Raw genomic sequence first — 26,592 nt, 5'->3', positions numbered from 1 at the left:
TTCGTGCATGCTCTGGAGGTTGATCAGGTGTGGGAAGGTACAAGGGGGTACGTTATGATTGCAACAGGTGGCTCTATGGCGCTCTCGCCAGTTTGACTGCCTTTGAAAGTGAGGGATCAAGTTATGGGTGGGTATGTGAAAACCATTAGCTCATGCACTGAGCCAGGAAGCAGGGCACCAACAACAGCCAGGCGCCATTATGCAGTCGACTCTGCATGAGGGCAGCCCGTTATCAGATGAATAAAAAAAGCCGGCATCGGAAGGGCATGGGAAGGCTCAGGGCTGGCTGCCATCTGCCATCTGCTCTCTCCTGACCTTGACGCTCGCCTCAATCCTCGATGCATCGCTCATTCGCCACAACAGCTGTTGTCCTCAAGTTTGAGACCCGCTTGTGGAAGCAGCCGATGGTGTTATTGTTTTGCGGTGAAAAACCGCCATCCAGTGATTTAAAAAGAAGCGAGGCGGCATCTACTGACCGTTACGCGTCGACAGAATCAAACTTTTTTTTTTGGAAAAAAGGGCAGCCCGGCGTAGGGCAGAGGCGGCACGGATGAATGGAGACACACGCGTGATATACAGGGAGACAGCAAGAATCATGATGGGTGTGAGAAAGGGGCAGCCAATGTAGATCAAGCAATGGCTGTATCGATCCCCAATCCCCAACCACAATACGGACAGAAATCCCGTACCATCCAGTCGTGTGTGACAAGAACAGGAACAACAACAACATTTTTCATTGGACCGTGCGCTTGTCCCACACGCTGACGTCGTTCTGGTCGTGGTCATTGTGGGGAGTACAGATGTGCTGAGCAAGCCAGGCGGGCTGTCGGCGACGGGGCTGCTTGTTGGCTCAACGCTTGTTCACTTGGTCTTGGGTGGGCCGTGTGTTTGGTGCAAGGGGCTTCGCGGGGTCCCCGTGTGGTCGTCTTGCCAGCAGTCTACCTGTGCAATGCTGACTGTGGGCTTGGGTTCGGGCATCATTTGGTGTGGGTTCCTCTGAGTCTTGGTCGGGTCAGCCCCTTTCCCGCCGTGGACACGACTGCACAAAACCACATCGCTCTTTTGAGCATGGCCAGCTGTTCGCCGATTGTGACTCGGGGCACTTCCGCGCCAACCAACGTGGACGCCCCCACCACCGCAGCTACCACCTTGAATGGTGCTCGGACTTTGCCAGCTCTCAACTTTTGGAACGCCCTGTTGACTGCAAACATGGCTGGGCTCATTGGCCCTAATGCGCTGGGTGCCGAAGCCTGGGACCTGCGCTCCTCGTATGGCTTTTCCCTGAACCACCAGAACGATGGCGTCTTCAAATGGTTTATCGATCGCCTCTGCTCCGGTCAATGGGAGCCCCAGAGCTTTGCCATCCTCAAAGAGTATGTGCGTGAGGATAGTTTGGTTTTGGACATTGGGGCCTGGCTTGGTCCTCTGGCCCTCTATGCCCTGGCCGTGGCCCCCGGATCTCGCGTGCTGGCCGTGGAGCCCGATCCAGTGGCACGCCAACTTCTCGCGGATAACCTACGCCTCAATCGGGCCCTTCTCCAGGCAGACCAGCGTGTCACCGTCTGTGCACACGCCCTGGCCCAGACCTCAGGCACGGCAACCTTTGGCAATGCCCATTATGGCTTTGGTGACTCCATGTCCAAGCTTGGAGACGGTAAGTTTTTTATTTTTTATTTTTTGCGCCTTCTTTTTTTCCTTGCTGTCGCTGTTGCTGTTGCTGTTGCTGTTAATGTCGCTGTCGCTGTCGCTGTTGTTGTTGTTGTTGTTGTTGTTGTTGTCGGTCCATCTGGGTGGTCTTGAGGTACTCGCTTGTCAGCCCAGCGGCCTGTCGCCACCTCTCATGTCCGGTGTGTTTGGGACATTATGCCAACAGGGGATCTGGTTGTGCCAACGCTCTCTTGGGAGCAATTTGTACACCAATATCAAGTCGACCTCGATGTGGTCAGCCTGATCAAGATGGATATCGAAGGTGTGTAGCTCCAGGCATCAATTTGGCCCACTGCTGCAGCTGAACATCAACCTGCACTCTCGTCTCATGATAGTTTTTGTGATCTTGTTCAAGTGTCAGGTGGTGAAGAACACGTCGTGCCAGACATGGCCTCGCATATAGCAGCACATCGTGCCCAAGGCGGCCAAGTCCCTCCGCTGTACCTGAGCTTACACACCCCGAGCTACAGCTGTGGTGCCGAAACCACCCTCCAGCTCCTGCAACACATCCTTCGCTGTTACGATCAGCTCTTGCTGTTGGAGGTAAGCGACTTGGAATGGTCCTCGAGTGGTGCACAAACCAAAACTCACGAGTGGCACGGTCATGTAGGCTCAGGTCGTGACCTCCAACATTGACAAGTGTCGCTGTTTTGTTGAGAAGCACGGCCACGGCAGTGTCTTGTGCGTCGTGAGCCCAGACGCCAACCGTTGAGTCCACCCCCTCGCGCCTACGTTCGTATGTTCTCTTGTCGGGTGGCTTTACCTCTGTCCGGTAAACCACTGCGGATATGCGGCACCAAGTGCCCCTTTTAACCAAGACTGACCATTGTCCCGTGTTCAGACACGCCTCTGGCCCAGTCACCCTTTTGAATTCGATCCAGACCCTTTTTCCTTCCTCCTAAAGTCTTCCTAAAGTCGAGCCGAGCGCATACCAGAGAGAGGGGCAGAAAAGAAAGATCGAAGACAAGATAGAAGACACGAAGATGCGTCTTGAAAATTAAAAAAAAAGAGACAACAGCTGTTTTTTTGGTAGTTGTTGACGACGAGCCGGTCGACCATTTTTGGTTCTTCTTCTCTCGTTCTCACTCTCTCTCACCGCTCTCTCGTTTGCGACCTGACACGATGGCGGAGGTACGTGCTGCGCTGGGCCTGGTGCTTTCCCTTCTCCCCAGCTTGCGCGCACACACGTACTCTGTGTGCGTGTGCGTGTGTGCATGTGTTGACACTGTTGTTGTTGTTGTTGTTGTCACTCAATGTGAATGGAGCGGGGGCAATGGCTGCCGGTTTCTCACCGACCGTTCTTTCGCTCGTGTGCGCAGAAGAAAATGCTGTCCCCGGAAGATCTCCGGTATCAGTTTCAGAAAATGCAGGCCTTTCATGACCAGATTAGCCAGGTGCAAGCTCGCGGTCGCGCCCTGTTAGCCATGCGGCAACTCTGTTTCTGGCTTGAATCAGAAACGAGTCTGACCTTGCTTGCTGGGCACAGGATCTGCAAGTCATTGCACAGTCGATTGGAAACTTCAAATTGGTCCAGGCCAAGTACATTTCGGCCAAGGAATCTCTCAAGGTAAAGGTTCATGTCCAGGCAGGAAATTTTGGGCAAGACGCGCCTGATTCGGGGCAAGACAAGGTCAATGCTTGTTTCGGTGAAGAGCCCCTGCTTACACAAGTGGCTTTTGCGAATGACAGTCAGTGGAGCCTGAGGCAGCTGGCAAGGAGATGATGGTGCCCATCACGGAGAGCTTGTATGTGAACAGCAAGGTCAAAGGCGATGGCAAGGTGGGTTGCATGCGCTCATGAATAGACCTGTTGTCCTACATGACTCTCTGTCATTGTTCTTGGTTGAACCACGCTCACTAGTCACCGCGCGCGCTCGCTCTCCCTTTCTTTCTTTTTCCTCTCTTTGCCCATCTCGGTCCAGGTTGTTATTGAGCTGGGTACCGGTTATTTTGTGGAGAAGGTCAGTACATAAAGGCGCATTTTCGTGCTCTGCGACATTTGAAGCTCCTAGGCCCGGGGCGTCCTTTTCATCAGCCCAGGTGACCATGTTTTGCCAATCACTCACTCTGCTTGCTTCACGCTAGACGATTTCGCGCGCCCGCGAGTTCTTTGATCGTAAAATCGACTTTGTGACCAAGCGCATGAGTGAGCTGCAAAATGTGGCTCGTGGCAAGAACGCGGAGAAGCGCGGTATGAAACCTGGCTGATGTTGTCATCGCTCTCCCGTCCGCCTCTGCCATCACCTTTCCGCTTCACCTTGTTGCTCAAACCACCGTCTCTCTGCCATCTCCGTGCCTTTGCAGAGCTGGAGGGACAGCTACAGCAAGTGGTACAAATCCTGCAGCAGTTCTCTTCCGCACAGGCCCCGGGCGAGAGCAGCGCCGGATCGGCTTAAGAACGGGTGATTGAATGCAAGCTTGAAAGAGAGACAGAGTCTCCTTCTTTCCTTGTTTTTTTTTTTTTTGAAGCCCTTTGCTTCGTTTTTTTTCCCCTTTGCAAGCTTCCTCGCCACAACCTGGAGAGCTGGGCGGTTCCGCATCGACGGCGTGTGATAGATCAGCGAGCAGAGCGGCGTTGAGCTTGAAACAGAGTGTATGAATCTTTCCTTCGTAAACATCCAAAACACCCCCTCCATCATCCTGCGATCAATCGACAATGACAATGACCGCATCACATTGGAGCGAGAGAGAGAGAGAGAGAGAGAGAGAGAGAGAGAGAGAGAGAGAGAGAGAGAGAGAGAGAGAGAGAGAGAGAGAGAGGGATCGGATCAAGAAGAAGCTTTTGTTTGACCAGTCCGCCCAAGTTCTCAAACTTCTATTCAAGGTTATCGTCAATCTGCTAATGTATGTAACGTTGGTTTGCGTTGCTTGAAAGGCAGTTTGTGACTCCACAATTTTTCCTTCACAAGGACTCGAAAATCATTTTTTTTTTTTGAATTGGCGTTCGCGGACCGCCGCTGTGCTCCACTGTCCTCGATTGGGCCTCGATAGCGTCGTCCACTGGGTTGTTGGCCGTCTGTTTGGGCATCCTTCCTTATCCCTACACGGGTTGTTCGTCTTTTCTCCGTGTTGCAACGGCGCTGTCCTACTCTGAAACCGAGCTAATCACGGCGTTGCATAACACGGTAAGCGTGCCGTCGTCCTCCCTTTTGTCGACGACAGCGCAAGTGTGGCGCGGTACAGGGCAAGTACGGCACATGGGCCAACTGCACCTCACTGTGGACGGTGCTGTCTCTCTCTCATCTAAGAAACACACCACGCTTGGCTCTTACCAAATAGATTTCGCAACGGGGCCGTTTTTCTTGTTCTGCCTCCTCTCAAAACGGAGCCCTTGCGAGAGCCCATACGTCAGCAGCAGCAGCCGCCGCTTGACTGACTTTGACCACTTTGACCACGGATATGGCTTCCAATGGTATGTGCGCACACGAGATGCTGCCCACCCTAGATGGCCAGTGCATCCAAAGCTGCTCCGCGGTAGTGCATGCCACGACATCTTCTCATCGTTGTGAGCACGCGCTGTTTGCATAGGTCGGAATGGCTTGCCAGAGCGACGTCCCCCTCATTATCCCGTGTCGTCGAGTGACTCGCGCAGGACGTCTACTCGGCCATCTGTGCGTTCTTTCAACGCATCCTTCCCCCGTCCTCCCAGCTATGATCACCACTCCTTCGCCACCACGAGTGCGCGCACACCGCGCACCCTGCCCAGCTCCTCCTCTGCTCGGGCGTCAGCCAACGTGCCTCCCTTCGGTGTAGCTGATCGGCTGTCAAATTCCACGTTCTATCCGTCATTGGCCACTCAAGCCAATACAAATACAGGCGAAGATTTTGCTTTTCAACGAGCGCTGCAGGAGTCACAGCAAGAGGACGCGTCCACAAACGGCCAGTACGATGATGAGGACATAGCCCTTCAGCAGGCCCTTCTCGAGTCGCAACATCAGATGCCAACAGGCAGAGCTGAGTTTGCAAGCCCGGGCAGCGATAGCGAAGATGCCGATCTGCAGCAAGCGCTTCGCGAGTCACAGCAAGAAGGTGACGAGATCATGGCCCGCCAGTTGGCTGAGGAAGACTTTCAGGCGGCCCGGTCTCGTGAGGCCGAAAAGCAGCGCTTGGCATCTGTGCAGGCGGCTCAGCCCGCGCCCCCGGCTTATACTCCAGGTCTCGTAGATTCTGACACAATCGTTGAGCAAGCGATGCGGGAGAGTCCGGCCGCCATGTTTGGTGATAGGGGACCCGACGCAGATGCCGACACCAACTTGACCATTTCTGTCGTGAACGAGGCGGATAGTGCTGCAGGTTCAGACTCCTCTAGCAAGTGGCAGCTACCGCGAGCCACGACTGTACGGGCACTCAAGCACATGTGCGAAGCTGTCTTTCATGTGCCTGTGCAGCAGCAGAACTTGATTGGGTTTGATGTGGATGTGCCCCCGCTCGACTCTCATCGTTTGCAGAATCTGATCAATCCGGAGACGCGAGAGCTACATCTTTTGTTATTACGCATCCCAGAGGATGAAGTGCCTGATTTGGAAGCCAGTAACGACAGCATGCCTTCCCATGCGGCCAGCGGTCACCCCAATAGGGTCTTGGCCGACGAGCAGCAAGCCTCCAGCAGTATCTTTCCGGCCATTCCCCAGGTCTCAGGTGACCCACCACGTCTTTCTTCTCTGTCACGCTTCGAGGCGCAGCCGGTCCTGGATACCACGTTTGACCCTTTTCGCCCAGGCGGCTGGGTTCAAGACTCATGGGCGGATGACGAATCCGTGGCTGCAGCCACGTTGCCACGCGAGCAGGCCAACGTGCGCGATTTAGAGGCGGCATTCTTGCATCGGGAAGAGGAGGACATGCCAAGCGAGGGCGAATTCCTGCTACCCGATTCAGAGAGCAACGGGAATGCCCGTGCATTTGCCAGCGCCTTTGAAGCGCAGCATGGGCCATTTCCCAGTTTTATGCGCGGCGACTTTTCTCAAGCTGTGCGAGAGGCGCGGCGGCAGCAGCGACCTCTGGCTGTCTACGTGCACGATGATCGTGAAGTGGATTCGGCCGCTGCGCTGGATCAATTGACGCACGAGCACGTCTCGATGGTACTCAGCTCCTATTTTGTGCTCTGGGGCCACGACTTCAGTCGCCACGAGGCGCGCCAGCACCTCTTTGACACGACCCGCGACACAGTGGCAGTGGTAGAGGGCTTGACAGGCGAGCTGCCGGCTCTTTTGATTTTGACACCACACGGCAGCATCTTCAGCTTTGCTCGTGCCTTCCGCGTGGGGCACATGTCGCCCCTCACTTTGGCAACCGAACTGACCGAGGTAGCCCTTCTCTATCAGGAGACGGTCGCCCAGGCCCCTTCGCAAAGCGTAGAGAGCCTGGATCGGCAAGATTTGGTAGCCGAGCAGGATGAGGCTTATATGGCCTCGCTGCGTGAAGACCAAGCCAAGGCGGCTGAGCGCGAGCGCCTCGAGGCCGAAGCGGAGCGTGATCGCCAGCGCCTCGAGGCTGAGTCGGAAGCCATGCGCCGTGCTGAGGTCGCTGCAGAGGAAGCGGCAGCAGCACGTGCAGAAACGCATGCCCAACAATTGCGGGACGAACCCGCCGGCAATGACAAATCGGCCTTCACGATCAAGTTTCAGCTGCCTTCGGGCACAGTGACACGCCGTTTTTATGCCGATGCGACAGTCCGGGAGCTCTTTGATTTTGTGGGTTCCCTTAATCTGGGTGACGTTGCTCATTGCATTTTGAAGGATCCGGTAGGGAACTTTGTTCTGCGACATGGCCAAGGCCAGCAGCGCCTGCGGAAGCTTGGACTGCCTTCGCGCTTTAAAGTCCATTTACAGCAGGAGGACGGTGACGCAGAAATGGAAGAGGAGTAAAGCGGCCATTGTTGAGCTGGGCCCAGTCCCTGGCGCCTGTCGGCGTGTTTGTCCATCAAGCTAGGGTGTTTATGTCTGGGTGTTTGTCTGGTATGCGCTCAGTAGGCGGAATTTTGCTTGTTCTCACTTTGAATTGTATTACATTTGCAAAATATGAGAGGGCGAATCAAGCAGTGATCAAAGACGTGACGCGTTGGTTGCATGGCGCTGGGAGTTTCGCTCTGACTTGTGGCAGCCAAGTGCCACCGAGAGCAGAGCCAAGCAGTCGTCTGTAGTTATTCTCACAGAAGAAAGCCCACCAGCATGCTAATGTGGGGAAGTGGTTTCTTCATGTCCCAACCGCGCGCACTCGGGTCGTGGGTGAGATGATGGCATTTCTTCACGATCTGCTCAGCGCTGGGTTTCGCGTGGGGTCACGAATGACTGTGATCCGGATTCGGTGCGTTGGAGCACAGCCGGTGTCGCAAAAATGGCCGGTGGCTGTGTACCCATGCGCAGCTGAAATAGATTCAGTTTTGTGGCACAGCGTCAGGCAGGCAAGATGAGGCAGCCGTCGACGTGAGATGCAAGCGAGCAATGGTCGGGCCTCACCCGTATTGCCGCAGTATTGTGACGCTGGGCTGCCGAAGGGCTTTCATAGCGACGGCTTGGGGCAGGAGCATTGTAGCCAATGGTATTCGGGGTGGGTTGGGGAGTGGTGAAGCGCGGAGAACGCTGCCGCAAAGAGGTGAGCTGCATAGACAAACGGCCCGGGGTGATGCTGGTTTGGCTAGCCTCTGGGCCCGGCGAAGCATAGCCATGCTGGGCGAAGGGCGTGTGGAAGTGATTTGTGACTTGGTTGGCACGTGATGGCGGTACGGATAAAGTACGTTCCTGTCTACATGGTTGGCGGGCGACGTGCGCTCAACACTTGAGATTGCCAGTCCAATGACGCACGGGCACAGGTGTGCACGGTTGAGAAGTTTAGTTTTTTTTTTGTTTTTCTTTTCAAAGCAGAGAAACAGCGCCGAAACCAACCGAAGGGCCTCCAGTTCAGCATGAAGTCGTTTTTGTTCTTGTTGCAACTTGTCAATGGTGGCCACGCAACGCCGCAGCGCTAGCTTGAGTTGTGCTAGCCTAAAGGCTGATACCTGACAAGCATGTTCGCACTCAGCGTTGATGCATTTGGGCGCCCGTACGAAATCTGAAAACTTGACGGGGTGGTGATGTACAAACCTTGGCTGCTTGTTCCAGCGCTGGAGTGTATGGGTCAGCCGGTGCTGTGAAGAAGGATTTGCATTTGGCCATCTGACATGGAGGTGCGCGACGTATAGCAGGGGCGGTAGCAACACCTGCCGAAATTAGAAAACGTTCATGCTTTTGCTCGTTGCGTCTCTTGTGCAAGGCACCCACGTAGGACTGTAGCCACGAATAGCTCACCTCACGCTCAATCCGCAATGTGGTCATGGTCTGGTGGCAAGTGGGGCACGCTGCTGACACCCAATAGTTTGATGAGTGTTAAGGCTTGAGGACGTGAGTGGCACGAGGAATGAAGCCTTGCGCGAAAGCGACACAAACTCGTACCGGAGGCTTCCCCGAGGCAGGAGGAGCAAAATATGTGACCACATGATGTTAGCGAAAATCGAGCAGCGTTGGAGTACGGTGCCAGACACTGATTGCACAAGAACCAGTCCTGCCACAAAAAAAAAAAAAAAAGCCACACAGTTGAGAAGGCTCTGAGAGAAATCACTTTGGGTTTGGCGGTTGAGGCATCGTACCATGGCGCTGGTCTCCAAGCCAAAGACACTTGTCGTCGAGGAGCGCCCTCGTGCGCGCGAGGATCTGCTCTTGCTTGCAATCAACAGTCAGCCCTGATGCCGTGTTGACACTGAGCTCTTTTCTCGGATCTTTGCTTTCACGGCCGATGGCTGTTGTGGAATTGTCGACAAAGTAAAGCCGTTTCCCGCCAAAAATAAAGTGCAGCGTCCAACACAGTAAATAAAATAGTTATGGTCACTCCGTTCGCAACGCATTCAAAGGTCATGGTCACTGTATTCGAGAATATATTTTGCTGTGTCCGCTGGGTGAGATGTCGTAGGGCGACGGGTGTCGTGTCGCGCTCTGGCAAATGGGCGGCGTGATGCCTGCGGGGCGACAGGGGAAGAGGGTAGATGAAGTTAGCTCAATTTGATAGAGCCCAATGGCTCTGCTTTGCGGCAAGGGCTGCCGTCCACTGGCTTGGCAGTCGGCAGTTGGCAGTGATGCCTTGCGCTCGTGCTCTCCTTGAACCGCGACACGTCGATGATGATGATTACATGTTCGTTCATCTCTCTGGATACGAGTAATTTCAAAGCCAAAAGTCGTCTTTGTCGCTCCATAGCTCTTCGCCTCTCTCAAAAAATTCAACAGAAGAAGTAAGGGTGAGAGGCGCTCGTGCATTTTTTTTCCCGGCAAGCATAGCATTCAACTCGACGAGCTCTCTTGTGCTCGCTTTCTCACCCCCGCTCCCCGCCTCTCCCTGGCTCGCGCATTTGAAGCTTAAAACCTTGAGCCGGACGGCACAGCAAAGCAGACGTTTGGTGACGAGAGGTTGTGCTTTCGGCGCATTGTTTTTGATCGGCGCTCGCCTTGTTATTGTCACCATCACCATGTCGGACAGTCGCGAGGTCGTGCTGCAAAAGGCTGCGACGCAGGGGTACGGCTTTAACGTGTCTCGCAATGTCATTACCAAGGTAGGCACGGGTCTTGCCGTGTGTTTGTTGGGGTTCTCTTCTGCCTTGCTCCGAGACGTCCGGTTGTGGCCTTCAAGCTCTCAATGCGCTCGCGGTGCGCCTCGGTGTGCTGTGCTCATGCGCAACTGTACGATAGGTCAAGCCAGGCTCCCCGGCGGAGGTGGCCGGCCTTGTTGATGGCTTTCGCATCCTCTCCATCAATGGACAAGACACGTCGGGCATGGTGCGTCAGGCCCAAAATCATGACGAACCATGAGCCTTGGCTGCTCTTCACACCTATTGTCCTTTTTGCACGGCACTGGCTCTTGACTCGTTAGGCCCACACCAAGCTCGTGGCCATGGTCGGGCAGGCCAAGACCGAGCTCACGCTCGTTGTATCGGAGGCACCATCCCAGCAATCGTCTCGCATGGGTATGTCAGTCCATGGGCATTTGTTCCACAATCCGGTTGGGTTTACGCAATCATCCAAGTGGTGGTTGCCAAGCTTCGCATGCCTCTAACTTGCATGTGCTGTGCTGGCTGCGCAGCCTCAACGTCGGTGCGAGCATCGCAACCACGCGTGTCTGTGGGTTCGCTCAACGCCTTTTCATCGAATCCCTCGTCACCTGTCACCACAGCTGCGGCTGCAACGACGTCGGCGCCCGTAGCTGAGCCGCCCACCGTTGTTGCCTCAAAGCCGCCACCCACGGCCATTGCCCCCGTGACCCAGCATGCAGAGTCAGCGCCAGCCCCTGAGGCCACCCCCGTGGCTGCAGAAGGCGCCGTTGACCAAAGCGGTCTTGACTTGGAATCGACAGGCCTTCGTCATGTGGCAATGCCTGAAGAGCACAAGCCCGTCTCGGCTCCCAAGGAGGTGGAAACCCCATCCACCTCAGACATGGGCCTACGCCCCATGCAACCTCGCGTGCCTGCGGCATCCGCAGCAACTGTGGCCCCACCCGCACCCAAGGTGGCGCCAGCCCGACCCGCACCCCCGACAACTGCTCCAGCTCGCCCTCCGCCGCCAACGACGGCCCCATCATCTTCGGCATCTGCCGCCCCCAATGCCACTCCAAAGGCGGCCCCATCCAACATGGCTGGGGACATTACCCGGGCCATCAAGGCTGCAGCTCGGCGGCAATCGGAGCCACAGGCCGTCCCTGAGCCATCATCCTCGGGCTCGCGGGTGCGCGCTCAACCCGGCCTTACCTTTAGCGAGCCCTTTATGCGCAACGGCAAGCAGGTTGTGACCAAAACAGATGCGCAGGTGTGTGGCTATGGCACAGTCAACTACTCATCAAGATCAGAGCAAAGAGAGAGGGACAGGGTGTGTGTGTGTGTGTGTGTGTGTGTGTGTGTGTGTGTGTGTGTGTGTGTGTTTGTGTTTTAGGGGTACCACTATGTATGACGACTCATGTCCGCCCTCTTCTCTTACTATGGGGCTTGCCACCTTGACAGGGAAATACATTTTTGCTCGAGGTGCACGACTGCCACAGCTGCCCTTATCTGATTACGGACGCTTTTGTGGAGTTGGACGGAAAGCGATATCACCGCGATTGCATCAAGTGTGTCGATTGCGGCGTGTCCCTCGCCGACAGCAAGTACAGCCTTGAGCCACGCGGCATCGTGTGCGAGAGCTGTTGGGCTTCCTCCTCTGGCATGCTCTGTGCTGGCTGCAATCAGCTCATTCTTCCGGATGGAAACGGGCAGGCCCCTTACTACTCGGTCAGTAAGCTGCCCTGCCCATGCTTTCAAAAGTCACTTTCCATTTGCATGGTCCCATCCTTTCCATTCACCACCCACTCACTCTGATTATCCTGCCTGCATTCATCCTCTCTGACATCTTTGCACATCTACCAGCTGGCTGAGCGCAACTACCATGCTGCCTGTGTCAAGTGTGCCACATGCGGCGTGGCCTTTGGCGAGAATGTCAGCGGCCCCTATGTGCTCAATGGGGAGCTGTACTGCAAGACTCACGCAACCGAAGTCAAGCGAGGTCTCAACTCAGGTGGAAGCCAGCGTCCCTCCATGGATCGTGGCATCAAGGACGAGGACGAGCAGCGAAAGATCAACTCAATTCTTTCGTACGTGTGTGTCACTTTGGCGCTTGCTCCTTTGGCAACTCTCCCCTTACTTCCAGTCTTGCCCTTTTTTTTTTCAATTTTGCAGAGCAAGCAAGACGGGATGGCGCTAATTGTTGCAAGGACCACAAGTCAAGTTTGCTCTTGACAGTATTCCGTGTTTGTACTTCACGGGAGATCAGCTGTGGCAAATGCAGCTGTGCTTGTAAAATGTGTTAATTGCGTGCATGAGATGTCTGGCCAAAAGTGAATGGACGTGGCCTCAGTGTGTACTTGGGGGGGTTTTTTTTTTGTCTAATTGTCCGTTTGGGATATTTGTGGGATATTTGTGACATGTCAATAATCATAACCAATAAATGTCTCAATCCAGGTGCGAGCAGCGAGAGAGAATGGTGCAAGCACACCAAATAATTATCTGCACGAGCATGAACCTGGTCCGTACGGTTAATCGCTCGTCTCAAAACACAAGAGCCAAAGCTGCAATCTAGTTTAGGGTTCCCAAAGAGCGCCAGCACCCGTCCCCTCCCACATGCGTCGTTGATTGACCTTAGAAATTGGCCGTACGGGCGTTCATGGTCGGGTGCGTTTGGTGTAGAGGCAGCTGGTCGGGATCCTGCTTGGCTTGGGCAAAGACATCGGTCCAGTGGCTGTAATCGCGGTCATGGGTCGTCGAAAGGCAACGTTGGTCGGGTGCCTCTTCCGACAAGAACGGGTTGGCGTAACGGGCTTTATATTCACGTGTCTGGCGATAAGCTGAGCTGCGGCACCAGATGATGAGGTTCTCTCGCCGACCTGTCTGCAGTGGGTCTGCACCATGGCGGTGGAGACCAGCATGTACAACGGCATGTCCTCGCTGGTGTTGGTAAACGCCGGCCAGTTTGCGATGGGAAGTTGCGCCATGCATGCCACAAAACGTCAGGCCTGAACCAGAGAAGTCGTCTGTTAAGTTGACGTTACAGGTGAATTCAGCATCGTCCGTGTGCATGTCGAGGTGAACGTCCAAGCCCTCTTCGTACTGCACAACAAAGCTGTGATGGTGGTCGAGCGCCAATCCTTGAGCCAAGGCAGGCAAAAGCGCACGTTGGATCGGATTCAGCATTTCCCACAACAGTCGGTCCAGCATTGAGGCCATGCCCATGTCGGCGAGGATCATGCCATAGCGGTTCATCGAATTGGGGCGCGTTTTGGGCAGGCCCGACTTTTCGTAGGCAGCCAGGTCGGCGGCCATTAAATCACAAAACTCGGGGGTAAACATACCAAAGCTCCACACGCCCGGCGTAATCTCACGCGCCAGGGACCGAATGGCGGCCTCCGGATTGGGTGCATGCATGGCCGTCCAAAAGCTGGGCAGGAACCACGTCTCGGGCCAGCCGCGCACCGCATCAAACAGTGCTGGGTGTTGCGTCTGCGCCAGCCATTGGCGCGCGGTGCCCATGCGCAAGGCAAAGTGATCCCGGGCCCGGGTAAAAAGGTGCGCGTGTCGGGTGGCGACGTTTTCATGAAAGGTAATCAGACGATCAGCGCGTGCCTCGCTTTCGGTCTGGTTGAGGAAGTCTTGGAAGGAACAGGGCATAAGTTGATTAATGAGGCAATGGCAATCGGGATCATGCTCGGCCCACAGCGCGAGCAAATCCTCCTCATCCATTTCGTCCAGGGCAGTGGGCGGCTCGGGGAGCGGGTTACGTAGGAGCATGGCAAGCACGGCAGCAAGGGCCTCGCCCAAGGTCATGGGTGATGCAGTGTCGCGAGCACGCAAGCGGTCGAGGTTGAAAGCGAGGAGGGCTGGGGGCAGAAAGCCATCTTCACGGACTTGTGAATGCTCAAAGACCTGGCAAATGCGCACGGCTGGCTGAGCATCGTCGTCAAGGGGCGAGGGCCAGGTCAACTCAACCTGAAGGCCGTTCAAAAAGTCATAAGCGGAGTCTGGCGGTACAGGGAAGTGGGCACGATAGATGTGGCCTTCGCCAACCACTAGTTGGTTCCGGCCACGGCGGTCGAGCACTGGCACCACTGTAACGGCGCCATCTGGTGCACAAAGGTCATCAAGCTCGCGGCGGATGCGCGCCAGCTGTGGATGTGCGGTGTTGGGAAGGTCAGCAACAAATTCAAGCGTATGCAGATGTTGGTGTTGGGCAGGCGGCGTGGTACTAGCAGCCCGTCCGCTAACGCTAGGGGGCAACGTGGCGGTGATGGCGCTTTGGCTCGCAGCGTCATCCTTGTCAGTCGCCGGCTCTGTCTGCGGCTGCTGCGGCATCGGCTTGTCCGATGCGACCAGGGGGTCTGCCATGGCTGCCAAAAGGTCGCGGGTCAAGAAAAGGCCGCGTGTCCTGTTTGTGCGTTGAGTCGAATTGCGTCGAGCTGCGTGGCCTTCGACCTACGTCATGTAAACTGCTATGCCAACGTTTGCTGGCGTGGAGCCCAAGTCCGTCCACCCGTGCTGCTCAAAGTCAAAAAAACAGTGGCCAATGAGCAAGAGCCATCATCCTCCCCAGACATGCTTGCCTTGACGGAGGTCTCCACGAACCTCACACAACCATCGTCGCTTCTCGTCCTTCTCAGCGGGGTCGCTCTTTAACTGCTCTGTTTCATAATCAATCATCATCATCATCACACACACACACGAGACACTCGACGTTGGAGTTCTGCTTGTAACGCAAACACACACACACACACACACACACACACACACACACACACACACACAGATTATGCAATGCGATCATCGGCATGGATCGGGTTATCAAGGCGAAGAAGAGGGCAACGTGTCTTTGAGTGCGTTTCTCTGAGCCCTAATTTGGCTTTGGGACCGTGGTGGTGGGGGCAGGGAGGTTGGATCCTGGCTCGAAGAGCAAGACTGAAAAAAAAGGATTAATTTGTAGAGGGGCGTGCCTCCACTTTGAGCAACAACAAAGTAACACACAGAAGAAAACGAATCATGTTGTCTCATACCTTTTATCTGATCTTGGCTAACGGGTTGCACGCAAGCCCACGGATGCGTTGCACAGCCACAGGTGCATCATCACGCGCTTGGTCGCACACACATACACACGCACACACACTCCCACTCACGTCACACACACACACACACACACACACACACACACACACACACACACACACACACACACACACACATACGTACACACGCGCGCGCGCGCATATACACATGTCTAAATGATTCACTTGATGCGCTTCTGTGGAGCAGGCAGAGCAGGCGAGGCGAGGAGGTCATCCACCACGGGGCTCTGCGGCGCGGCTCGCTTCGTGCTGCCTTGCTTGATGGTGGCCACTCGTCGCAAAGATGCAGGCTTGGTACGCCTGTCCGAAAACCACGCAGGCCAAATGTGAGAAGGCTGTGCCCACCAAGAGGCACGCCAAAGTGCACTTGCAGAAAATATTGTGTACGTACGACTGGGCGCCCATAGGTGAGGCCAACACAATAAGCTCATCCACAGCAGCTGGTGACTGACGCATGACCTCTGAGCGCGGTGTCTTGAGCATAGCCATCAAGGGGTCTGGGGCACGGTTGCAGCTAGATGAGACATTGGACGGACGATGTGGACCAGCGGTTGCTTGATCTGGCGATAGGCAGCATACCTTGCTGGGGAGTCAGCGGGGCTCTGGTTGGGGAGGAGCTTGGTCCCGCCCCACCAAAGGAGAGACGCTTGAGTTGTTGCTTGCGGGCAGATCTAAACAAGCGTACAGGGCAAAGATTCGGTGGTCATCAGCAACCGCATTCGCCAATCATCATCATCGTGCACGAAATGGTCACGAGACACATACTCATCGGAGACACTACGCCGAAGCTGTGGAGCCGCAAATTTGGGAGTGTGTGTCGTGGGCACCGTTGTGCGTGCGCGCACCAGCGTCTATACACAGCATAATTCGCGTCATCAGGGAACGCAGTGCATGGATTACCAGCAGTTGGTCAGTCCGTCAGTCCTTGCCCATCAGTGTCAGCAGGATAAAAAGGTACTCACGCGAGGGGAAGTTGCAGTCAAAAGGTCTGTATGATGGGTTGGCGTGCCTGCCAAGGAAGCACTGTTTCCGTACCGCGCGCGCATGGACGACAAGGGAAGATGTCGTGAGAAAGCAAGTACAAGAGTGGTTGGTCATTTGCTGTTTCATCGCATCTGGACATACATGGAGCAGCGTCGAGACCCTTCTTCGGCTTCGAGAGCCTTGAGGTCATAGGCCAACTCCGAGGCCAGCGTGCGATTGGCCGCCAGAACATCTAGCACAACGCGATGGGCAGCCGTTATTGTAGCCGTTCATGCAGGTCACGCTGCAATTCCTTCTGCCTTGGAGAAGCGTGGGATCGAGCTATCAAATGCAAACGCGAAAGCACCCAGCTGGGGTAATGGTGATAAGTCCCAGCGCACACGCACGCACCATCCATTTCAGCCTTGTTGTCACGAATCACTTCGCGCAGATAGAACAGCAAGGGACGCTGTAGAGGTGACTTGTGTTCCTCCAACTTGGTTTTGAGTGTCAAGAGCATGGGCACGATATTTTCGATCAAAGTGCGCTTGGCCACCTTGGACACGAGGTGCTGCGTGGCCTTGCGCTTTTCCTCGCCGCCAGGAACCACGGGCAGCTCCTCATCGTCGTCCTCTTCCTTGGCTCGACCCACTTTGATATCCTGAGACCGCATGGCCCAAAACCATCACCACACGCAAGCACAGGCAAACACAGCTGCCATCAGTCCGCTGACTCGTCCAAATGCACATTCTTACAATTTACCAGTATCCAGCCATGGCGCAAATGGGCAGAGCAGAAAGGGGGAAAAAGACGAACCTTGCTGGCCAAGATTGCCAGAGCATCTCGCACAACCGGTTCGAGGGCTGCGTCGAGGTTGAGCTTGTCGTCTACAACTGCGCCCAAGAGCTCCGTGCACAGTTCCTGCGTGACCTGGAGACGTTGCGTGTCGTCCATGTTTTGAAGCATTATATGGTAAATGTACTCGCGCTCCTGACGATGCTCCGGGCCCTGCAGAAACCACAGCAGACGGATGCATATTCTTGCATGAGATTTCGTAGCTGGGCACTCGTGCAAAAGATTGCAGCCTGGCATGGGGGAAGAGGGTAGCGTACAGCCAGGCGGAGGTTGTGGTCTTCGAATCGGTTGAACTTTTGATGTTGCTTGTAGGCGTTGAACACAAAGACACTTTCCACAAAATGCTGTATCAAGGTTGACATCACCCCGGTGGATCGGCGCAAATCAAGGTCACAGGATTAGCCAGCCATTGCCTCGCATACGCAACATCAAGCACACTGCGTTTTGACCAACCGTCTTGAAGAGCTCGGGGATCTTGGTATGCAAAACCTGCACCAAGCAATACAAAGCTGAGCAGCCATGGCCCATGCTGTGAGATCATGCCGGGAAGAGACAATGGGCCGTGCACGGATCACGAAAGAAGCAAAAGAGCACAAAACTAGACAAGGGAGAAAAACCAAGACATGCTACACGCCAAGGCGCTGGCATCTATCTGGTGGACCTACCCAATTGCCGCACGGACGCTTCGTGGTCAATGAGCATGGTAGCCATGCGAAAGTAGAGGGAGCCCCGCAGCTTAATAAAATCCTCCGTAAGGAGGCGAATCAACAAAGTCAAGGCTTGGCGTCGAATGAGGGGCGAATCATCACCCAATGCCTTGCAGAGCGTTGGAAGGTACTGCATCACCATGGTAGGGTACCTGAAATCACACGGCATGCCACATGCCGGTGAGCTACCAATCACAACAGGCCAAGACATGAAGCACGTGGGAACTGTGAGGAAACAGCGGTCTGTCAGACTCTACGAACCGCACACAAAGGTCACTCAAAATGATGACGAGATTGTTGCGCACAGCCGGCGCTTCGCTGGAGGAAAGCTCGCGTGTCTATACATTTGGTTCATTGAATTAGGGTGCAATAGGTGGTCAAAAGTCGAATCAAGAAAAATACCGGCTCGTATCACCGCGCATTCGCTTCGACTGACCATACTGCCGAGCCACTTCTTGGCCAGCTCCTCACTTTGCAAACAAATCTGTGGGGACAAGCCCAGTGGGTATAGAGTGAGGAGGCAGCTGGAAGGCGCACGCTTTAAGAAAAGTGTTTTCAAACGACATTTCAAGCTGACCTTGCCCAGCGCCAAATATGCGTGCGCCCGTACAATCGCGGCTTCCTCGTGCTATCGTCGTGACCCGTTGCGTCACTGTGAGTATCGGCGCGGTTTTTTCCCATCTTCGCTTCTGCAATTATCGTGCAAGGTGACTCACCTGTTGGAGAGGACGAGCAATGAGGGCCTCGACCACCACGGCTGCCGAGGAGCTAGCGTGAGGGCGACGCAGGCAGCATTCGCCTAAAGTTGCCACCAACAGGTTAAGCAGTGACGTGTTGAGCTATCAAGGTGTATTCAAACAACGCGTGCAAGCATGGCAAACGTACCGAGCATGAAAATAGCGCGACTCGCAGTAACAAACTCGTCGCCCTCGAGGTCTGTCTGTCGCTCAGTCAGCTCACGTGCAAGTTGTACGCTGTGGGCGTGCAGCTTTTCCAGCGACACTAGTAGACAAGGCGCAGGCAGATGGCAAGCAAAGCTGAGACTGCGCAGCGACATTGTCCTTGTCAAAGTGGCAGGTTGTTATGGGTGTAGGACTGGAGATGAGGAGAACGGAGAACGAAACACACGGGCAAAGGCGTCGGCAGGGCGTAGTTGCTCCATGGCCTGAAGTCCCATGCTGATGAGACCCGGCGAGAGGGCACCACTCGCCAGTAGGTGCTCAACGTCAGACGCCAGCTCGGCTTGCTCGGCCACAGCCAGGCGGGCGGTGCTGGCTGCCAAGCACTGCAAAATGCTAGTGTTAATGCCTTCCATGGTTGGTTCACGACGCAGCCAGGCTTGATAGAGGTCCGCTGAGCGTAAGAGCTGCGGGACATGACCCGAAAACTCGGCAAGAAGCATCCAACCAGCCTAGTTGATTCATCGCATAAATGGCCCACGGGCAAGAGGATGAGGGGATGTGGCTTCGGGCAGATGGATGCTCCAGCCCAGAGGCTGTTTGCAACATTTGCTTGGTGCAGTGCAGTGCGGTGCGGTGCGGTGCTTCATGGCATCGTCGACACTACCTGCTGTGTGGTGATTGACTCGTCTTGGGTCAGGTTGTGAGCATAATCTACGCAGGTGCGATTCAAAAGATTTCGCTCATCCCAAAACTGTACGGCGCGATGGAGAAAAGATCTGTCACAGAAGGGGAATCTGAGTGAGGGTTGGGTGTTTGTTGCGAGTGACCACGGACTTGTTGTCGTCTGCGATGCGGGTGACGGGTCTCTGGTGATCAACGTTTGTGCCTACCGCAGCTCGGGCAATTGGGCCAAGTGGACGAGAATGACAGCGTCATTGCGATTCTCGACCTCGCCAATCAAGAGGTCGCGAAGTCCGATGCAACAGCTGAGCAGAGGCATAAGTTTGAATGAGTGCATCACAGGCAGTTTTTAAAAAAGTTGCAACACTTGGCAGAGAAGCAAGACACATACGCGCTTTTGATGGCATCCTCGCGATCAATGACCATGGGCATGATGGCCGAGATCATGGGCCTAGGGTCGTTGGTGAATGAAACCAGGGTGAGGTCACTGGGAAAGGCGAGCACAGCGATCCGAGGGCGTCGAGCTGGATGCGAGCTGTCGGAGGCGGATTAGGCAAAGATGAAAGCCTCACCGGACGAGGGTAGATTGAACGAGCAAGTCACTTTGCAAAAGCTCCAGCAGGGTATGCAGGGCTTGCTTGCGTACGGTCATAACGGCATCCATGGTTCGGAGGGCCATCAGTTCAACCTAGGGAAGAAGAAGGGGACGCCGTGTTGCAATCAATGCAGGCCTATTTTGGGGGAGGTCTTCCCCAACGAGCTGGATGCGTTGGCGTTTGGACTCGCAAGCATGCACCGTCTTGGCGCTGCGCAGTGGAGCGGACCAACCAGGGAGTCGGGCTGTTCTGCGAGCACCGCAACTTGACCACAGAGCAAGAGAGCAGCTTTGCGAACAGCACTCTTGCTGTCCTTGAGTCGACGAATTGCCAGGCTCTGGAGCTCAGAGCGGCATGGCTGGATATGGCTGGTCAAAGTGGTTTCGCTGAGCAGGCGGGCTAGAATGGCAACAGCCTGCTGGCGCACCGTGCCGACACGGTCACTGCCTCGCCTGGGGAAAGGGGAAAGGGGGGGGAGGGGTGTTGAGAGCAAAGGATGGAATATAGATGCCTCGGTCCGTTCAGCAAACAACGTACTTGATCATGACTTTGAGGCTGTCAATCACATGTTGGGGCTGACAAACGGTAGGCTGCCACAAGAAGACCACCAGGCCCCAGAGTGAGGGCAACAGTGGTGTGGATAAAGCTTGCAAGATGGCTTCATTTTGCAAGGCGGACGCGCTCAGCAGTGGAAAGAGACTTACGCGGGTCACCAAGAGGGAGAGGAGCTCGAGGCCCATGATGCGGCAGTGGCTTCGAGTGTGCTGGCACAGGCGCCAAAGCCAATCGCGGAGATCGTCCCACACGGCTTGCGGGGCGTCCAGACGGTCGAGAACGTCCATGAGAGCGGAGGCAGCGGCGCTCGCAGCTACGCGGGTGGCGGTTTTGTCGGTGGCGGCCACACCAACATGCTGCACGAGGCGGCGCACAAGGGTGTGCTTAGTGGGCAGTGAGGCCTGGTCTTGGGCCATCAGTCGGCGATGGAGCGCCTCGATGGCAGCTGTCCGGGCCAAGGCGAGTTGGCTGGGCGAGCTCTGATTTTGATCGCCGAGAGGGCGCTGAAGCCAGAGGTCCACGAGGCGGCGTGCGACCAGGGTCATGTTATGGCGGGCTTCATCGTTGGCATTGTCGGTCACTGGAAGGAGCATCAACAAGGCCTAGCACAGGAGTCACTGCTTGTCAAGAACAACGATATCACGTATGAGAGCCTCTGTTGGGACAGGGTGGTGTACCTCGAGGGCAATGTTGGGCAGACTGGACTGCGCATCATTGGTTAGTTGGCGGGCATGACGAGAAACGAGCGTCGCCAGGGTCTGTCAAGACGGAGTGTTTATGGGGTGGTTTGGCGTCAGCTCATGGCAAACTCCGGCCATGGTGGGGGGAGGATGCACGAAGCAGACAAGGCAGAGGCAGGGGGGTATGCTGCGCACAGGTGCACTGACCGCGCTGAGAACATCGCTAACGTCCATGGCATGGCAAGCAGCGCATCGAATGACCAGGTTGCGAGTGGCCTGAAGAAGTTGAGGACTGGGTTTTTCGCGCACAATGTCAACGACGCTGCGGAGAAGGACTGGGGACCAGACACGGTGCGAGGTGGCGCCTCGGGTGCAGGCCAGGGCCATGTACACACGAGCCCATAGCGTGCTCTGCACAATGTGGGTTAGGTGAGACGTTCGGGTGGTAATTTGTTGATCGCAGCGTGGCGGGCAACGGTGAGCTGACCTGGTCTTGCTTGATGGCATAGGCTGCCACGGCCAACGTGGTTTCAACGGAGCCGGCACGCGCAACGAGCATGGACCAAACGGCTTCTATGTGCGAAAGATTGGAGGTGGGCATCAGGGTGAGGTGCGGCGAGAGGTCGAGAGGAAAATCGTGGGGTGCGTGTCTGGGTGTACCGTCGTCATTGTGGGTGCTCTCGGCAAGGTCCAGGCCATCGAGGGCTGCCTCGAGCTCTGCGGCCAATGGGGCCAGGCTGTTCACGATGGACCTCACCGAGGGTTCATCTAGATGGTTGGCATGAGGTTGGCAGTTAGACGTTGGCAGTTGGACGTTGGCAGGGGCGTCGCGGGAAGGTCGACTAGCGGTTGTGGGTGTGCAGGTGAAGGATGGGAGGAAATCGTTTGTCTCGTTTGATAGCCGCACCGTTGATGTCGCAGTACGAGTTGGCATGAACGGCGGTGACCCAAGCATCGGGAATGGCGGTCCAATCTTCGGGCCGAATAAGGCGCTCCAACGTGACCGCCAATTGATTTGTCGTCGGGGCCATGATGGCGGCGGGCTGTGTGGGGGGTGGTGGTGGGTGGTCAGGGAGACCAGGAGACTGGGAATTTGCCAAGGCGTCAAAAGTGTGTGCTGGTGATGGCTGACCAGGACAAGGACACCGCGTAACGGACGATCGTGGCTGTTGCTGTTGAACCAAGTGTTGAATTTTGCTCCTTCGTCTTGTTCATTCAAAACCGTTTTTTGTTCAAGGGGGGATTTTTTTTGGATGATTTTTTTTTGATTTTGAACATTCCCGGGAAACAACAACAACAACACAACAATATAAAACAACAGCTGTTATCAACAATTTAAGTAGCCACCTGCAAAGTAAACTCTATTTATTTCCAAGGGGTAGTTGACCGTGGTTTCCCGATCGGGTGTCCCAAACCCTGAACAAGATCCCCTCCAGTCGAAATTTTCTTCACCAAGCTTACCACAAAGCATCCCAAGCATTGCCAAGTGTGAATTGATTTGAGGGCAAGCATCCTTTTGGGGAGACGTTTAGGGCTTTTGCCATGATGAAATGGAGCGTAAGGTGATGCCAAACACAAGGGGGTGAGTGATGGCTACCACAACAACATGCTGGCATGGGAACAAGTCGAGCAGGCACACCAAAGGCAGGGTATTCACATGACGACCAGTCGCTGCATCAACGCGGCGCGGCTCTGCAACAACACGGCTTCTTTTTTTGATCTTGCAGCCCCAATGGCTTTTTGTTTAAATTTTTTTTGGGTGAATTGGTTGGTTTGTTGCCACATCTCCGTATGTGCTCCACCAGCAGCCGGATCGGCAACGAGAGGGAGTGACCGAAAATGGGAGGGTGAGAGCTTGAGATTGAGAGGAGGCTTTGGAAGGAGAGAGGGTTTTTGAGTGAGAGATGAGAGAGAGCGAGAGAGAGAGAGAGAGAGAGAGAGAGAGAGAGAGCGAGAGAGGCAGAAGAAAAAGTCCAAGCCCCACAAACAAAAGCACAAACAAAGGAATGTCACAACACCTCCCACATGCGCCATAACCCACACACAACCCACACCCAACCCACACCCTTGAACATCATGATGATCCGTCAAATGCCTTACCATTGACTACTTACCTCCTTTATTACCTTTCGGACCTCCTTTGGTCTGGTCTGGTCTGTGTGTGTGTGTGTGTGTGTGTGTGTGTGTGTGTGAGGTACGGCAGCGCGCTCTCTCTCGCTCGCTCGCTCTCTCGCGTATGTGTGCGTGTATGTGTGCGTGTGTGCGTGTGTGTGTGTGTGCGTGCGTGCAGCTTTCATTACACGGGGGGGGTGTCAACGGTGCAACGCCGCGGTGCGGTGCACTCTCTTTGCTCGAAACACCCGCGCGCTCTCTCCCTCTCGCTCTCTCACACACACATCCGAGGGTACACACCAGTGAGGAGGGACCTGCCTTGTCTGGGGTGTTGAGGGGGGGTGTCTATGGCAGCGGGTCGCGCTCGTCTCCTGGCCTCTATTTCTGTATCTGTAGCTGTATGTGTATAGTGTATGCCTGCCGCGTGTGAGTGGGGAGTGTGTGAGTGTGGCAGGGAGAGGACTCACGCCGAGCGGTGGGCCAGCGCTCGGGTTGGGAGCAGGGGGGGCTTGTTGGGGAGGATACGGACTGCCGGCGCCGTCGGGCATGGGTGTGTGTGCGTGTGTGTGTGTGCAGAGAGGGAATCTAGCTGATGGGCCATCAAGTTTGCATCGCATCCCTGTCCTTATCCTCTTGTTCGGGCCCGAGCTCAGGCACACATACAGACACAGACACAGACACAGACACAGACACAGACATACACACAGACACACACACACACACACACACACAGACACACACACATGTCTCGCTTGTTGATGCTCACTGGCCTGGTTCCCTCTCTGGTATTGATTGACCTTGCCTCTTTTTTTTAGGTTTGCAGACCACACGCGTCTACTGGAGTGGCCGACCCGGTCCGGCTGCATCCTCGTTTTCTGCACGCCAAAGGCCAAGCAGTTTGTGGCTCGGCGTCTGGTCGCTCAGCTCAGCCCCTTGCTCGACTTCTTCATCCTTCCCCGCTGCAAGTCAAGGAAGCAGGCCATGTTGCATTCTGCACCCGCCTGACGCTCTCTTCCTCGGCGCCCGCCCGGCCGCCTTGCGTTGCCTTTTCTTGGCATTGACCCAGCACCATGCGCCCGCGTCCGCGCTCGCTGGTGGCCGCCGGCGGCGCCAGCATCTTGCGCAAAGTTGTCACCTTTCAAGACCGATTTCCTCATCAAGTTCTCGTTCTTCTGAAAGCTGCCGCCCGCTACTTTCGCGCGTACGTGGTGCCCCTGCCTGCTGTCAACATCCCGTGTCCTTGCTCCTCTCCGAGCTCCGTGCTTCCAGAGTTGGCACACATGCTTGTTGAGCAGAGCATGCACCACGCTTCCTTTGTCATCTCGATCCTACTTTGACTGCATCTTGCTCTGTTATTTTGCCTTTCTTTTCCCTGCTTCGCAGGCGCCCATGCCACGCTGATGCAGCCTCGCCTTGGCGGCTCTTCTCAGCCATTGCCAATAATGGTTAGTTTCGGGCAATTTCCTTTTTTCCTGCAATGTCTCCACTTGTCATGCCATCTCACGTCCATCTCATACACCTCTATAGCCGTCACTGTCGAGCACATGAGTCGACGCACCCCACGTAACACGTGGTCACCCCTACATATCTCGCCCATTCATCTTGGTTCGTTCGACTCAATGCCGCTCTCAAATGGCGTCCACCCTGCCCTGTTGTGCTTGCCTTGGTGAGCGCCCACCACAGGCCTCATTGCAATTACACTTTGCCTCGTAGCCATATATGTTGGGGACCTAGAGACAGTTCAGGCCCTGATAAATGCCGGTCATGACCCTGACGCTAGCCTCGTCACTGGTCATACCATCCTCCATCTGGCTGTCCTGTGCAACTCCATGGCTGCCCTGCGAGTAGCCTTGCGCCATCAAGCCAACGTCAATGCCGTGGATGAAATCGGCAATTCCCCCCTTCAACTCGCTATTGCCACAGCCTCCTTGCCGGTTTGTCACCGGTCATCTTCTCCTCCAGCTTGCCACAACACGCCAACATACAGACATGCACATAGACAGACATGCGCACGAGTACACACACTCACGTTGCTTTTGTGAACAACCTTCTGGACGCAGTTGATGGAAGCCCTGCTTTCAGCCGGTGCTGATGTCAATCGGCCTGATATCCGGGGACGCCTCGCGCTGCATCAAGCGTGTCGCCTCGGTCTGGTGCAGCAGACACGGCGTCTGCTTGAAACGGGTGCCTGCAACGGTTTGTACCTTCCCTCCACCTTTTCCATGCCAAGGAACAGGCTTCTGCTCATTTGTAATCATGCCCAACTCATGTTGGATGCAATCTTTCAATCCGGGTTCGACAGAGACGGCACAAGATTGGCGAGGTCGCACTGCTCTGATGCTATCCGTGGCCACCCCTGCTTGGGAAGGATATTGCTTGGTGGAACCACACCGGCGCCGTACCACCCGCATTGCCTGCCGCTCCATGGATGCAGATGGGGCGACTGTCTTGCATCACGCGATTGCAGCCAAAAACTTGCGTGCCGTCCAAGAACTGCTTCGTTTCATGCCGCTTGGTCCCCTTGACCCCGTCATCGCACCAGGTCTTCGGGCCATGCACATTGCCACACAGCATGCCTTCACCGACTCCTTCGCAGAATCCATATTTGAGCTTCTCCTCAGCGCCGGCGCTTACATTGACCCTGGCGTGGAATGGGGCTGGACCCCGTTGCATGCCGCCTGTCGCATCGGCAATTGGCGCGCCGCCTCTCGCCTCATCGAGGCTGGGGCCGATCTCTTTGGTCAAGCCAACATGGTCTGCTACCTGCTACCCAAGCAACGCAAACCTGTAATCAAAGCGCCCTCCAAAACCCCGGAAGGGGACCAACCCAATCCTACACGGGATCCCGACGCTGCAACCCTTGACGAAGTTCCGGCCTTGTTGACCTCCGGCTACGTCTCAGCCCCTCTGCTCACCGCCGCCAGCAGCCACCACGACGAGACGCCCTACACTGCCTTGCAAGCTCCCTCCGCGGGCAGCTCCTACGCTTTTGATATTCCTTGGCTACGCGCCACGCCGAAGCGACCGATACTCAAGCCAAAGGACCCACGAGGACCCACAGAAGACAAGCATGTTTTGGCCGTGGAAGCTCACTTGCTCAACAACAGCCGCAATCCCTTTGTCATTCGCAAAGAAGCACAGCAAATGCGCATGGACATCTTTCAGCTCTTGCACCTGAGTGG

The 26,592-nt window shown here is 55.5% G+C and overlaps 7 protein-coding genes across 7 annotated transcripts in view; 5 read left to right on the top strand and 2 right to left on the bottom strand.

Annotated features, from left to right (window-relative positions):
- Nucleotides 1-1,068: 1,068 nt before the first annotated feature.
- Nucleotides 1,069-2,419, top strand: MONBRDRAFT_29030 (uncharacterized protein; the record flags this gene model as incomplete). The annotated part of the gene is made up of 4 exons (XM_001749526.1): nucleotides 1,069-1,654; nucleotides 1,874-1,969; nucleotides 2,063-2,250; nucleotides 2,318-2,419. The coding sequence occupies 4 exons, from the start codon at nucleotides 1,069-1,071 to the stop codon at nucleotides 2,417-2,419; spliced, it is 972 nt and encodes a 323-aa protein (XP_001749578.1).
- A 373-nt stretch (nucleotides 2,420-2,792) lies between these two features.
- MONBRDRAFT_11654 (uncharacterized protein) lies at nucleotides 2,793-4,157 on the top strand. Its single transcript, XM_001749525.1, has 7 exons — nucleotides 2,793-2,838; nucleotides 3,027-3,101; nucleotides 3,194-3,274; nucleotides 3,397-3,486; nucleotides 3,629-3,667; nucleotides 3,792-3,897; nucleotides 4,011-4,157. Exons 2-7 carry the CDS (start codon nucleotides 3,072-3,074, stop codon nucleotides 4,100-4,102), a joined length of 438 nt encoding a protein of 145 aa, XP_001749577.1. The 5' UTR covers nucleotides 2,793-2,838; nucleotides 3,027-3,071; the 3' UTR covers nucleotides 4,103-4,157.
- A 211-nt stretch (nucleotides 4,158-4,368) lies between these two features.
- MONBRDRAFT_29028 (uncharacterized protein) lies at nucleotides 4,369-7,845 on the top strand (the record flags this gene model as incomplete). The annotated part of the gene is made up of 4 exons (XM_001749524.1): nucleotides 4,369-4,550; nucleotides 4,869-4,894; nucleotides 5,235-7,447; nucleotides 7,729-7,845. 4 exons carry the CDS (start codon nucleotides 4,369-4,371, stop codon nucleotides 7,843-7,845), a joined length of 2,538 nt encoding a protein of 845 aa, XP_001749576.1.
- A 2,158-nt stretch (nucleotides 7,846-10,003) lies between these two features.
- On the top strand, nucleotides 10,004-12,723 carry MONBRDRAFT_38749 (uncharacterized protein). Its single transcript, XM_001749523.1, has 7 exons — nucleotides 10,004-10,281; nucleotides 10,418-10,504; nucleotides 10,599-10,692; nucleotides 10,809-11,527; nucleotides 11,740-11,985; nucleotides 12,121-12,344; nucleotides 12,430-12,723. The coding sequence occupies exons 1-7, from the start codon at nucleotides 10,198-10,200 to the stop codon at nucleotides 12,452-12,454; spliced, it is 1,479 nt and encodes a 492-aa protein (XP_001749575.1). The 5' UTR covers nucleotides 10,004-10,197; the 3' UTR covers nucleotides 12,455-12,723.
- MONBRDRAFT_38748 (uncharacterized protein) lies at nucleotides 12,677-14,628 on the bottom strand (the record flags this gene model as incomplete). The annotated part of the gene is made up of 1 exon (XM_001749456.1): nucleotides 12,677-14,628. One exon carries the CDS (start codon nucleotides 14,626-14,628, stop codon nucleotides 12,889-12,891), a length of 1,740 nt encoding a protein of 579 aa, XP_001749508.1. The 3' UTR covers nucleotides 12,677-12,888.
- An 892-nt stretch (nucleotides 14,629-15,520) lies between these two features.
- MONBRDRAFT_11650 (uncharacterized protein) lies at nucleotides 15,521-23,958 on the bottom strand (the record flags this gene model as incomplete). Its single annotated transcript, XM_001749455.1, has 18 exons — nucleotides 15,521-15,659; nucleotides 15,751-15,873; nucleotides 16,485-16,575; nucleotides 16,734-16,983; nucleotides 17,139-17,330; nucleotides 18,321-18,368; nucleotides 18,601-18,683; nucleotides 18,770-18,886; nucleotides 19,013-19,250; nucleotides 19,451-19,562; nucleotides 19,677-19,772; nucleotides 19,859-20,002; nucleotides 20,264-20,515; nucleotides 20,601-20,653; nucleotides 20,768-21,198; nucleotides 21,959-22,066; nucleotides 22,206-22,341; nucleotides 23,878-23,958. The coding sequence occupies 18 exons, from the start codon at nucleotides 23,956-23,958 to the stop codon at nucleotides 15,521-15,523; spliced, it is 2,694 nt and encodes an 897-aa protein (XP_001749507.1).
- A 1,281-nt stretch (nucleotides 23,959-25,239) lies between these two features.
- The window catches only part of MONBRDRAFT_29025 (uncharacterized protein), a gene marked incomplete at both ends in the record, with an annotated part of 3,391 nt that continues 2,038 nt past the window's right edge, over nucleotides 25,240-26,592 (top strand). The window contains 3 exons of the mRNA XM_001749522.1: nucleotides 25,240-25,344; nucleotides 25,471-25,606; nucleotides 25,953-26,588. Coding sequence (XP_001749574.1) covers nucleotides 25,240-25,344; nucleotides 25,471-25,606; nucleotides 25,953-26,588 — 877 coding nt within the window. The remainder of the gene's footprint in view (nucleotides 25,345-25,470; nucleotides 25,607-25,952; nucleotides 26,589-26,592) is intronic.

The sequence above is a fragment of the Monosiga brevicollis genome, genomic scaffold (genome assembly GCF_000002865.3).
Source record: "Monosiga brevicollis MX1 MONBRscaffold_31 genomic scaffold, whole genome shotgun sequence".
NCBI classification, from domain to species: Eukaryota; class Choanoflagellata; order Craspedida; family Salpingoecidae; genus Monosiga; species Monosiga brevicollis.
Note: the sequence above shows the minus strand (reverse complement) of the source record. Positions and strands in the feature narration are given on the sequence as shown.